Source organism: Pararge aegeria, chromosome 1 (assembly GCF_905163445.1).
Source record: "Pararge aegeria chromosome 1, ilParAegt1.1, whole genome shotgun sequence".
Taxonomy (NCBI): Eukaryota; Metazoa; Arthropoda; class Insecta; order Lepidoptera; family Nymphalidae; genus Pararge; species Pararge aegeria.
This window is the reverse complement of record NC_053180.1, coordinates 19,112,903-19,126,816: the sequence shown is the minus strand read 5'-3', so window position 1 is coordinate 19,126,816 and position 13,914 is coordinate 19,112,903. Positions and strand designations below refer to the sequence as shown.

General features: G+C 36.0%; 1 protein-coding gene across 1 annotated transcript in view; it reads left to right on the top strand.

The window, feature by feature from the left end:
- LOC120626564 (inaD-like protein) overlaps positions 1–13,914 on the top strand; it is a 232,822-nt gene that overhangs the window by 43,235 nt on the left and 175,673 nt on the right. The window contains exons 6-7 of the mRNA XM_039894120.1: positions 472–575; positions 9,818–9,942. Of these exons, the coding sequence (XP_039750054.1) occupies positions 472–575; positions 9,818–9,942 (229 nt within the window). The remainder of the gene's footprint in view (positions 1–471; positions 576–9,817; positions 9,943–13,914) is intronic.

Sequence of the window (13,914 nt, the reverse complement as noted above, 5' to 3'; positions counted from 1 at the left end):
CCTTTTTGTTGTTTAATTTGCTTATTGACATCTAAATTACACGTTTGAGTTTGCTCTCGCGACGCGTTCGTGTCGCATTGGACATGTTGGCTTTACCTTATTTACTAGAACGTTGATTTTGTTCTAGATCATATAATTTGTGCTGGAGATTCGGCGAAGAGTCAGATCATAAGGATGAATAAATAGATATATCTCTTCGGATTCAATATTTTATGTCAACGTAGTGTATGTTACTTTTTTTCAATCTATGCATTGGATATAGATTGAAAAAGTATTTATTTAAATTTTAGTCTGTCTGTTCGTCAGTTAGAGCTAAGCTATTGAACGGATTTTAATGCAATTTAGTACGTTTATATATTTTCGGTGAATACTAGAACAGCTTTTAGCCCGAAAGACATTGAAGCCATATTTCATCATAATATTAATATCTTATAAAAAAGGCGGTATTAACACAAATTATTGTACCAACAGCCAGTCGCGTCAATAGTAGCAGTGGTGCCACGCGGCGCCCTAGCACCAGCTCCTAGGCCTCCGCCCCTCATCACCACCTCGGAGCCGCAGCCCCCTCCGCTTAGGTAAGCAAAACAAATAGGTGTGCGTAGCACATGAAAAAACATTGCTATCGTAAAATTGTAGGCGTTTGGAAATATTTTACAAAGTAGAAATAGTTACTAAAACAAAAACGAGTTTACAACAGAGCCATAATGTACAAGACTTCTACAAACGTTAGTAATAATAATAATAACTAATATAAACGCAATTCATGTTATTATTATTATAACTATTAGTTTGGGTACTCAAAAGTCTCGAAATCAGAGGAATTGTTTCATAAGTATTTATGTACATCTTTAAATATAACAAAAAGTTGTGTTAGTTACACCATTTATAACTCAACAACGACTGGACCAATTTTTATGATATTTGTTTTTTTTTATTTCTCTTGGACCGGAATAGGATACAAAGTATAAAATATAAGATTCATAAAATAAAATTATTCGCGGTACGAAGTTTGCCGGGATAGCTTGTTCATAAAAATATTCACCAGTCCCCCATAACACGAGTTACGCTGACTTTGGGGCTGGATGGCGATGTGTGTACTGTCGTAGTATATTTATATATAATAAATGAAAAAAAAAAATTACACACAAAAACGCATATAAACACGCGCACACACTCGCATATAAACAAGCGCACACCCACAAACAAATCAAATGTCAAAAACCTACCTAAGCACCCGCCTAAAAAATTTATTAAATTCTCTTTTTTTTTTTCATTTATTTAATTCTTTTTTTTCCTTTATATAATTTTCCCTGTAAAATTGTCAAACGTTTGTTAATAAGACCATAAATATAGGGAAGACACTGTCTCCTGTAACACAATTTTAACTACCGCAGGAGACAGGGCTTCACACTCATGAAATGTATGCGTTTATTTTGATAAAATAAATATATTATTATTATTTATATTCCCTTACAGGTTAGGCCGCTACCATCTTAGACTGCATCATCACTTACCATTAGGTGAGATTGTAGTCAAGGGCTAACGTGTAGTGGAAAAAAATACTAGGAAAACATGAGGAGAACAGACTTTATCTCATTTGATTACAATTGTATACTTACCCCGGGGATAGCTTTCTTAACAATATACAAGATATTTCTTATAAATACGCGATGATTAAATAAATGTGTGTTATAAATACGCGATGATAAAGCTTCTATCTGAATTTTGCTTTCAATTAATTAATATATTTTCCTGGAAACATTGACTGCGAAGGCAATTTTATTTTAATTTTGCCGAAAGAAATCTTATATTCCCCTAAATGTTAATTGGTTTCAGTTTCTGCTCGTGACATCGAGTTTCTTTATATTAATGAGGTTCTATTTTTGGGCGAAGCACTGATAGCGCATTGGGTAGGAGCTCGGGGGACCGAGTTCGAATCCCAGCACGCCCCTCTAACTTTTCTAAGTTATGAGCGTTTTAAGTAATTAAAATAGTTAAAATGTCACTTGCTTCAACGGTGAAGGAAAACATCGTGAGGAAACCTGCATGCCTGAGAGTTCTCCATAATGTTCTCAAAGGTGTGTGGAGTCCACCAATCCGCATTGGGCCAGCGTGGTGCTACAACCTAAACCATTTCTCATTGTTGGAGGAGATCCGTGATAATATTTGGGCGTTATTAGCGTTAAACTAGCTAGACGACTTTATCTAGTCCACTAGAAATTTGCCCTTGACTGCAATCTTTACCTTTCTTTACCTTTTTTTAATCTTTTATCTTTTTTTTACCTGATGTTTTATTTTTTTTATATTCATACTAGCTGTTCCCCGCGACTTCGTCTGCGTTTGTTTTTTGTTTTTGAGACACATGGACATTAAATTTAGGTGTAGTTGTACTGAAATTTTTAGGTTGTGTAAACTTACGCATAAACAATATCTGAAAAGAACTGTCTGACCAGTCTCAGCTCCTCTTATCACTCACAAAAAATAGTAATCGTTATAGTACGTATCGAAATCGCATCGTTAGTTGATTTATATGCTGTAGGTTTATGATTCCTAAGGTAATTTTGGACCTACCAATGCATAAGTTTAAAGAATGTGTTAAAACACATTTATTACAGCGAGGTTATTATACAATTGATGAGTTTCTTAATGACAAGGTTGCTTGGAAGCATCCGGCTCCGCTTTCATCTCTCACAAGATAGAAAAATGAATGTTAAAATATAAAATGTAAATTTTTGATGTTGGAAAAGAGCAACTGCTGAGTTTCTTGCCGGCTTCTTCTCGGTAGAATCTGCCTTCCGAACCGGTGGTAGAGTCACTACACACGGACAGACTTGACGTTTCAAAAGTGCTTATATTAGGCCTACTTGAAATAAATGAATTTTGAATTTTGAATTTTGAATTTTTGGTTAACGAAGAACATTTCTAACATTTGTTATATAGTCCTTGTGTAAAATCGTCAAACTTTTTCATCACCTCTCCCAAAGGAACTGAGCTTAATTTCGGGACAAAAAGTGTCCTATGTTACTTCTATTACCTCCAAGAATATGTGTAGAAAGTCTCATGATGATCGGTTCAGTAGTTTTTGCGTGAAAGCGTAACACACAAACTTACATTCACATTTATAATATTAAGTAGAGATAGGGAAGGTTAGTGGAAAACCGTCGCCTATAGGCATGCATGGAGCACGTCCTGCAACGTGCCGCCTTGTGTCCATCAATTTGAGACGTAGGTGTTAAGCCTCATCATGTGTCTGTAATTACACCGGCAACCACGCCCTTCAGACCGGAACACAGCATTGCAACAACGCCACCATGCTTATTTCTGCTACTTGGCGGCAGACATAAGCGTGGTTGTAGCAGTGGCGTGCATAGAAGGTATGCTCAGGGTACGCAGATGATAATAATGATAATATCATCTGCGTATGTATTTCTTTCAGTCAATGGTCTTCTCGCGAAAAGCTTCGACCAACATCTTAAGAAGTTTTCGCTTGGTGTTTGGATCAAGGGTCGGATACAGAAGGCAGTAGTCCTTGAAACGGCGCATATTGTGAGGAAGTTCCTCACTCTGGAGCCCTGCCCGCCGGTTGCTTGGGCATTCAAAAGCCCCGCAAGCGGAGGGTGGATGCTTTTTTTTTATAAATTTTTAATAGTGTTTTTTATTTAATTTTTAAGTTTTTTTTTTTATTGTGTCTCATTTACAACGGATTCTTATAATCTTAGAAACTTTAACAACTGTGTTAGTTAAAAACTGTGTTACAGCTATTGACGCCCACCTCCGGGTTAGTTTGCTTATAAACAATAAGACTGAAATAAAGGAAATAGAAATATTACAACTAAATAAAACAATACAATTTCTTAATGTACGTGTTCGTGTGTGCAACAGTGAGTTTTCGCGTGTGTGTGTGTGTGTGTGTGTGTGTGTGTGTTTGTGTGTGTGTGTGTGTGCGTGTGTGTGCGTGTGTATATGTAAGTGTATGTGAGTGTGTAAAATGAAGAAAAGCTCCAGTACGAGTTATAAAAAACTTAAGGATGGCAATTGTAAGAGTTAAAGAATGCCTACCCTTAAGTATTTATAACTCGTACTGGAGATTTTCTTCATTTTATATGATCTGCATACCTTTTGCATACCCTCTATACATGCCACTGGGTGGTAGTACTTAACCGTACGAGCTCTGTATATCCTGAAAAAAAATTTCACTTAGGTGGTATTGCAAACTCCGTGCACAGGAACACTGTATTTTTTTTAATTTTTTTTTTTTTTTATTTACTATGACACAAGCTGCGCTTACTTTGGGAGGAGGGAATTTTACATAGGAGTGCTCCGAACATCACCCAAAGTAAATAAAAGCTGTATTTGACAGTTCAAAAATAGGAGTGCTCCGAACATCACCAAACTTTACAGGATTACTCGTTAGGTCAATCCGGAGATTCCCTGAAAGTTTTATTGAAATCGGTCCAGCCGTTTTGGAGCCTATACGGAACATACCCACACACTTGCTCTTTTATATATATAGAATTTACATACGTATTTATAATATACAGATAAGCACCCAGAAACTGAAAACCATTCATGTTCGCCACACAAACATTTTTCTGTTGTGGGAATCGAACCCACAACCTTGGACTCAGAAAGCTGCCTACTGCGACAATCGGCTGTCAACTTATATTATTGTCTCTGATATACGGTTCTGCAGTTACCTGCGCCTGTACGTAACATTTTCATAACAAAGCTGATAATCTGATAACTATAGAGCGTTTTCCAATAAGCCGGCTTATTTAATCAGCCAGTTGAAGTACAGTGCGTGTCACATAAAAAGAGCATTGGATTATAAGTAAATGAATGAATCATTTATTAGTGCACACCTACATTCTTTAAGGCATATCTTTTTCAAGTTTCGAATATCAAGGTATAACGGTATAGGCTGTGTGTTTACATATCACTGGCGGTCCCTCCGTCCCTACGTCAACCTTAAAATATAGACATTTATTTATTTATATATATGTATCAAAACAAGGTTTACTATGACCCACAAATATTTAAATATATTTAGGTAAAAGTCATAATTTGGCCCTGGTGTGGGTGAGTATCTGACTCCTAACTAGTTATAACTGTATTTAGGATATCACATATTCTACCGCGGACTAGTGGCATGTACAGGATTCATATTTTAAATACTGTAATGTAATGTACTTATAAAGTGCACTGTTAAAACACATCACTTATTTCTTAGAACTTAATATCAAAACAGGATTAAATAGTAGGTCAATAAACTTAATAAACAGAACACTTAATAAACTAGTATTAAAACAAGAAACTTTACTGCATATTATTACTACTTGACATATTCTAATAAAAACTCACTCATACAATACGTGAATACCGAACAACATTGCCTACTGAAATTTGTGTGCCTACCCACCGCTTGCGCCGCTTGCGACATTATATGCTTTCGCAAGGGGGAATAACGTTGTGATACATGATTTTATCGAAACTTTAACCGTAAGCTCTCAAAAGGGAAAAAAACACGATTTTGAAACATTCTTCTTCGGTGCTTTGCTCCTATTGGTCTTAGCATGGTGATATTACATAGCCTATGGCCTTCCTTGGTAAATGGGCTATCCAAAACTGAAAGATTTTTTTAAATCGGACCAGTAGTTCCTGAGATCATCACGTTCAAGAAAATAAACAAACAAACAAACTTTATATATTTTTATAAGATTTCATGCAGTTAGTTCGTTACGGAATTATCTGAAAGGTAGATATTATTCATTTATTGTCGAAAACATTATACTTGTTTTTTTTAATAACTTTATCAACACCGGCAACCAAACCCTTCTAACTGTGTTTCCGTTAGAAGGAAACAATGCTACTTGGCGGCTGAAATAAGCATGACAGTATTAATTATTAGTTTGAACAAGGGTGCCTAAGTGAGTTTATTATTTTTATTTTTTATTTTTATCGGTTCGATAACAAAATATTATATATGTATACAAATCTTTTATATTATTTTGACGTGACAACGTCTTATAAATTGGTTTGCCGGGTGACACTTCAAGAAACTGCGTTACGCTCCGCTCACGTTATGCGCTCACAATGAGAGCGAGTGAGAGGCACGCGCCCGCCTAAGAGCGAGGAGACAGACATAAAAAGTGAAAGGCACGCGTCCCTTTGTAGTAAACGCTGTTTCATTGTACGCAAATGTATTGCAAGTTATTGTATGTATATTTGTATATAAATACGTATGTATGTGTAAAGGTAAAAATAAAATTTTGTTAATATGAAATTCAGTGCGAGATTCTTTGTATAAATTAATGTTTTTAAATATAATTCTTTGTATAAATAAATGTTTTAAATTGTTACTATTATTTCATCCTTCTTCCTACTATACGAATGAATATTCACATTAAAATTATTTTACCACTCAAAGTCGTTGTCACGTAAAACTTTCGCCCGTATACCGACTTTACAGGCAACCAATTTTTTTTTATTTATTATTACACTTCTTATTTTTTAATTATATAATACTTTAAATTGTATTATTTTACCCATAGTTTTTAAGCGTCGCTCTGACAGTGCCTACCGTCCAAACATCACGTCTGGCTTCACGGAAGATCAGCGCTGTGTCTTAACAGGCACTGCAAACATGCTGAGTGAAGACCATTTTGGGATCACACCGTTCCTATAATTGTTGTGTAGACTATTAAGTTGTATTTTAATTCTAGTGTGTGTATATCCAAATAAAGTTTTCTTTCTTTCTAGTATTACTAATCCTGACGATCACTTTTACAAAAAGCTCCTAGTAACTGCCTACTAAAAAAATTAAGGCAATAGTCGCTGTTTAATTCGTTTCCCCCCAACATTTGTTGATTGTTTGCCCCGACACAGAAGCGTTCCAAATACATATTTTAGTGGACTATTTTCGGTAAAAGATCAATAAATATTCCGTATTCAAATACTCTGTGTTGCTCTGCAACGCCTCTTTATTATTGTTTATGTATTAGGTAACCCGAAGCGTTTTTACTGCAATTATTAAATATTCATAGTCGACCAATCCGCACTGGGCCAGCGTGGTGGACTACGGCCTTAAACCCTTCTCATTGTGGGAGGATACCCGTTCACTGAAGTGGGCCGTTAAGGGGTCGATAAGATGAAAAGTAGCCTATTTCACTCTCCGGCCCATAAACTAGCCCTATGCCAAAAATCACAACAAAAAAAAGTGTTTTGCTGCTAATAGAAAAACAATTACGTAAATTACTTACGTAATTATGTCCCATGTGGAATTTTTAAAATTTGTGAAACACGTATTTCTTTAGTTTTAATCGAAAACCTAAAATCAAAGTTTCATACGTCGTTTGAAAAATAAATTCATAAATTAAGGATTTTATACAAACTTTCATCCCCCATTTAACCCTCTTAGGGTTGAAATTTTTAAAAATCCTTTTTAACAGATTCCTACATTTTAATAACTATCTGTGTGTAAAATTTAAGCCCGATCCGTCAAGTGGCTAGAGCTGTGCGTTGATAGATCTGTCAGTCAGTCAGTCACCTTTACCCACCTTAACCCGCTTATATATATAGAACTGATTCCAGATTGCTTCTCCTATGGTAGCCAAACTGAACTGAATTGATAACAGATTAATCTTGTAATAGAACATCTATTACAAGATTAATCTGTTAAAGATTGAACTGACCGGTTTACCTACCTTATGGGTATGGCAGCTAAATTAAACTCATACCACCAATCAGTTTCTACGCGGTATCGTACCGGGACGCTAAATCGACGCCGAAGCCTCCCACCACACAAAGTATATAGCTATAAAAGTAACGCAATAACGTGACTAATGTGTGAGTATGTGTGTGTGGGCGTCGAATCCGTCTCCCTCCTAGTTCAATAAACGCCATTCCCAAAGGAGCTGACTCAGCAAACAGAAGCTATCCAGTTGATTCGGAAAACTAACGTTAAATTGTATTTTATTTTATTGATTTCCTTTCTCTCTTCTCCATCCCCTATTGTCCTAGCTAATATTATAAATGCGAAGTGTTTGTTTTTTTTATTTCACGGGCTAAGTGAGCTAGCTCAATTTGGTTTTCGTCATAGATAAATAAATAGATGGATAAATTCTTTATTGCACACAATAAAGGGATAAAGATAATAAATATGGGAAACATAGAGTCATAGAGTTGGTTGATGGACGGAGAGTAGAGACGATCAATCAGTCTGTCACGCTGGCGTTCTAATGGTATCCTCACATGAAACAGTTTTCATCCAAATTGATGTACCTAACAGATTATACTGAAGACAGATAATTTGTGTACTTGTCCATACTAATATTATAAATACGAATTTTTGAATCGATATAGTTTATGGGCGGAGAGTAACATAGTCTATTTATTATCCCAGAAAAACAAACAGTGTCCACGGGATTTGAAAAAAGAAGTTATAAACGGGGATTAAGAACGCGGGCAACTTTTAGTAGATAATAAGAGAGCTTATAAAAATAAAAAAAACTTCGTTAGATATTGGATATATTCAGTCTAAAGTCATGCATTGGTACATCATCATCATCATCATCATCACATCAACCGATTGATTGATTTTTGGACATAGGTCTTTTTAGGGAGTACCAAAATGGCCGCTTGTTTCCAACGGTTCTCAGCGACTCATTTGATGTGGTCTGTCCACCTCGTTGGGTGCCGAACAACGCTGCTTTTACCTGTGTAGGGTCGCCATTCTAGCACCTTGTAGCCCCATCTTCAATCGGTTCTCCGAACTTCCTCACCCATTTCCACTTCAGCTATTATTTATTCATTTGTTGTAAACACAAAAATGCATTCAGCCATTACTCGCGTACAGCATTTGAATAAAACTTCGGTTTATATAAAATAAAGAAGTTTATTAGTCACTACTTAAAAACAGAATTAAGAACTTGCACAACACTCATTCACCCCTTAATGGCACCAGTGGCGTCCATAGAGTGTATGCACAGGGTATGCAGATGATATGAAGTGAAAAATCGCCAGTACGAGTTATAATTACAAGACGAGTTATAATGACAAGGTTGCTTGGAAGCATCCGGCTCCGCTTTCATCTCTCACAAGATAGAAAAATGAATGTTAAAATATAAAATGTAAATTTTTGATGTTGGAAAAGAGCAACTGCTGAGTTTCTTGCCGGCTTCTTCTCGGTAGAATCTGCCTTCCGAACCGGTGGTAGAGTCACTACACACGGACAGACTTGACGTTTCAAAAGTGCTTGTATTAGGCCTACTTGAAATAAATGAATTTTGAATTTTGAATTTTTGAATTACTCAAGGGTAGGCTTTCTATAACTCTTACAATGCCTATCCTTAAGTTTTTTATAACTCTTACTGAAGATTTTCTTCATTTATATCATCTGAATACCCTGTGCATACCCTCTATGCACGCCACTGAACGGCATGCATTGCAATAAAACGCCCCGCGCGCATAACACTTTACACCTGCGAAATTTTGCTACCTCCCAAACTTATCTCATTTTCCCCATTTTATGGTAAACGTTAAGAACATTAGAGGTAAAATAATTACTGTCAATTGCTAAATGGATTGAAGTTACTAACCGCCTGTTCGAGAAACACTACTAAAGTGGAGTGGTTTTTGATTCCTCAATATTAGTCTTGTACAAGAATATATTAATTCTTTCTTTCTTTTGTAATTTTTCTTTCTGGGTGTACTTAAACTTAATATTAATACCAGATGTTTGTAAGTTCTCTGATTATTATTATTGTTCCAGAAAACAAAACTAGTTTAAGAAACACTATTAAACAGTTCATTTCCCCAGGTTACCATTAGACATGGCGGTGCGAGGTACTGGCGAGCCGGAGACCTTGAGTTACGAAGTGGATCTGAACAAGGACTCCGCTTTGGGCCTTGGTATCACCGTTGCTGGATACGTTTGCGAGCAAGGTTTGTCAGTAATTTTATTAAGAACCAAGTTTTTTTTTGAATAGTAATGCAATGAGACAGTTTCACAGAAATAAAAGCCATAGCAGGTAATACTAGCGGTAAACTGCAAATAGTTTAATAAAATACTTGGCCAAAGTTGTCATTATATCGGTTTTTTTCATTTATTTCGGTTTTTTTATCAGTTATTATAGTAATAAATAAATGTAATACGACAATATACACATCGCCATCAGGCCCCAAAGTAAGCGTAGCTGGTGTTATGGGTACACAGTACACAGATAGCTGATGAATATCCTCATGAATAAACATAATTACTTATTTTACAGATAAACACACAGACACTAAAAAACATTCATGTTCGTCACACACACATTCCAGTTGTGGGAATCGAAACCACGCACGTTTGTACGTGTAAAGTAAATATAATTATTAATATATATATAAAACTAAATGCGTATTTTCATGTTATATTGATGTTTATATGATAAATGTACGAGTATGTCATGGTATAATATAAGTTTTATATCCCAAATTCTATTGCATTTTAATAAGGGCATTTTTATGATTTATAATAATTTTATCAATTAGTCTTCTTCCAAAAATAGATAGCATCCTCTGACTATTTCCAAACTATTAATAATAAAGGGATATAATATCTCTTTATTATGGCTTTTTCTCAAAATTACCTCAATAAGGTAGGATCCTTCTCGTTTAACTACGTCCCAAAATCAGCCCTAGAATACTTTAATGGTATCCATGAGTATCGTCCAACACCTCGACAAGAGTCATTCAGAAGTGTTAAGTACAATTAGCGTTTTGTCATGGACAGCGGGTTTCAAAGTGTACTCGGCGAACGAGAGCCCGCTTCGGGCGCCCGACGGCCATTTGAATTTGTCCCAGTTTCAGCCACAACACTCGCAGTTTATGGCATGTTTACTATTTAGGTAACGGGGACCGATATTACGCAGTGCTTTTATATTGATAAAAGAAATTGAAATTAGGTAGAACAGCACCCTTCTCTACTGAATCGCATCGATATTTGCAAGACTGGAATATAAGATTTTATCCGAACTTTTATGAAGCGGTGATAGCGCATGGGCTCGACTTCCCTTTCGAGGGGCAGAGTTCGAATCCCAGCGGTTACGCACCTCTAACTTTTCTAAGTTATGTGCGTTTTTTAAGTAACTAAGAAATCACTTGCTTCAACGGTGAAGGAAAACATCGTGAGGAAACCTGCATGCCAGTTCTACATAATGTTTCATAGGTGTGTGAAGTTCACCAATCAACACTAGGCCAGCGTGGTGGAATACAGCCATAGCCCCTTCTCGTGGTGGGAGGAGACCCGTGCTCTGTAGTGGGCTGGTAATGGGTTGATGTGTTGATGATTATTGTTATGGTTAACTCATGACTTTAAGTGTATTAGAGGGCCGCGGTCCCTTAGTCCGCGGGGCAATGCTGCCAGCATCTTAGGAACTGTGCCTCGCTGCGTTGGTTTCAAAGACGTTTCAGATTTTATTTAGTTTTACATAGTTTATTTTAGGTTATATTTATGAAACAAATGTGAAAGAAAGAAATAAATTATGTAAGTCCCTTAGGCCAAAATTACTATACTCTTTTTATGAAATGCACTATTAATTAAGCTACCAATTGATATCATTCAGAGCAGCCGAAATTGAAATGAGGTCAAACTGCTACGTTCACTAGAGAAAATTATCGAAGTTTACGAGTCCGGCAGGTTACATATCCGAATTTTCGGTCACTACGGGCTGAATAGGTCTAAGTCACGCCACCAGCTGCATTAGAAGGCTGCGGTTTTTAGTACCGTTGGTCAAAAATAACTAAATCCTTTAGCCAAAACAAAGAAGCAGTGAATTTAACGAATGTTTTAATAGCTCTTTAAGCAAAGAAGACATTTGCTTATATATTTATTATGTAGTTGTTATTTGCATGTGTTACACATAATATGATGGCCGATTGGCGCAGTGGGCAGCGACCCGTTTTTTTGAGTCAAGGCTGTGGGTTCGATTCCTACAACTGGAAAATGTTTGTGTGATGAACATGAATGTTTTACAGTGTCTGGATGATTATTTGTATATTAGGTATAAATATTTATGTATATTATTCATAAAAATATTCATCAGTCATCTTAGTACCAATAGCACAAGCTACGCTTACTTCAGGGTTAGATAACGATGTCTAGTGTCTTGTCGTAGTAGTTATTTATTTAGTATTTAATATTGATTTTTCAAAAGTGAGAGTTTGATCAGACTTACAACTATATTTGACTATCTACTAGAACTATCTGTGGAACTGTTGGAAAAAACGATTTTTTTTCCGTCGTTATTGATTATTTGTAAAACACCTCAGTGTCATTCAGAAGTGTTAGGTACAATTAGCATTTTGTCATGGACAGCTGGTTTCCAAGTGTTCTCGTCGAAGCCTCGGGCGACCAAGGGCCATTTGTTTTTTTTTACTTTTTAAGCACAACAGTGGTAGTTTATTGCCTGTTTCCTATTTCGGATAACGGCATCCAATATAAGGCGATACTTTTTTAGTGATTTAGCGGGCCATTTTGTAAGTAGGTCAAACTGCATCGTTCGCTGTAAGATATCCGTAAACGACATGGCTGTGAAGTATATTATTTGGCCCAACGCTGCGTTGGTCAAAGGCCTTATCTTAGAAACTTTCATGCTCCTCAACAATCAGTTATTGGGATCTTCTGTTAAGAAATTTTTGAGAAGTTATTAACGGCCGATTGGCTCAGTGGACAGTATTTCTGCTTTCTGAGTCAATGCAGTGGGTTAGATTCAGCCAACTGGAAAATGTTTGTGGGATAAACCTGATTGTTTTTCAGTGTCTGGGATAGGAAGTATATTTATTAGTTTAATTGTATATAAAAAAAAATTCTCATTCGTCATCTTAGTATCCATAATACAAGCTACGAATTCTTTGGGTCTAGATGGAGATGCATTTATTGTCGTAGGATATTTATATTATGTTAAATCACAATACCAGCTCGGAGATAGGCTAGTAACACTTTCAAACCCTGGTTATTACTGCCTCTCTGGGGCGAATTTTGGTCTAGCAATCATTAAAACCAAAAAAAAATACTGATTTTTAGACTTAAATAGGTGAATTATTAGATATTATTTTTATTTGACAGAGTTCCACACCCACTATACGGGAACAATGAAAAACTAACTTTTAGACTCAAATATTTGAATAATTAATAAATTTCCCCCGATTCCCAGGGGATTCCTTTATCAGATCGTTAATTGGTGACAATGGGACCGCCTCGAGAGTATACCCTTTTAAACAATAAAATCATTTTCAATATCGGTTTTGATTTGGAAGACAATTGACGGGGAGATCGATGAACAATCATATAAAATACACACGTACAGTCGAACATAGAGCTTCCTCCTTTTTGAGGCTTTTTGGAGTTTGATAAAAATATAAATTGAAACCAGAAATTCCACGCAGTTAGTATTCGTATACAAAAAGAAATACATTAAATTCTTTTATATTGTTTCCATTGCTTGGTCAATTCGTTTGTTGCTTTATCCTTCTATTGTGTAGATACTTTTTACAGTATATTTTTATATGACCGGGTTTTTTTTATCACTACAAACAATGTCTATTCTAAATTTCAATTATTATGCACTAACTTGGCATTGAATATATGAGTTATATAGTGAGTATATGAGTTAGAGTTTACAGATAGTCATCGAGCTGCAATTCAATTAGTTTTATATAATGCAAATCTATGAAGTATAAGGTACTGAGGTCCCGGGAGTTGCAATTTAGGAGTATATAATATCTGAATTTTCTCTAGTCTGGTCTGGTGGGATGCTTCGGCCGCGGCCGGCTACCACAAAAATCGCTAAATCGCTTACGGACAGAAATGTGCTGCTAAGCGATTTAGCATACGGTACGATGTCGCGTAGAAACCGATTAGGTATGACAGTTATA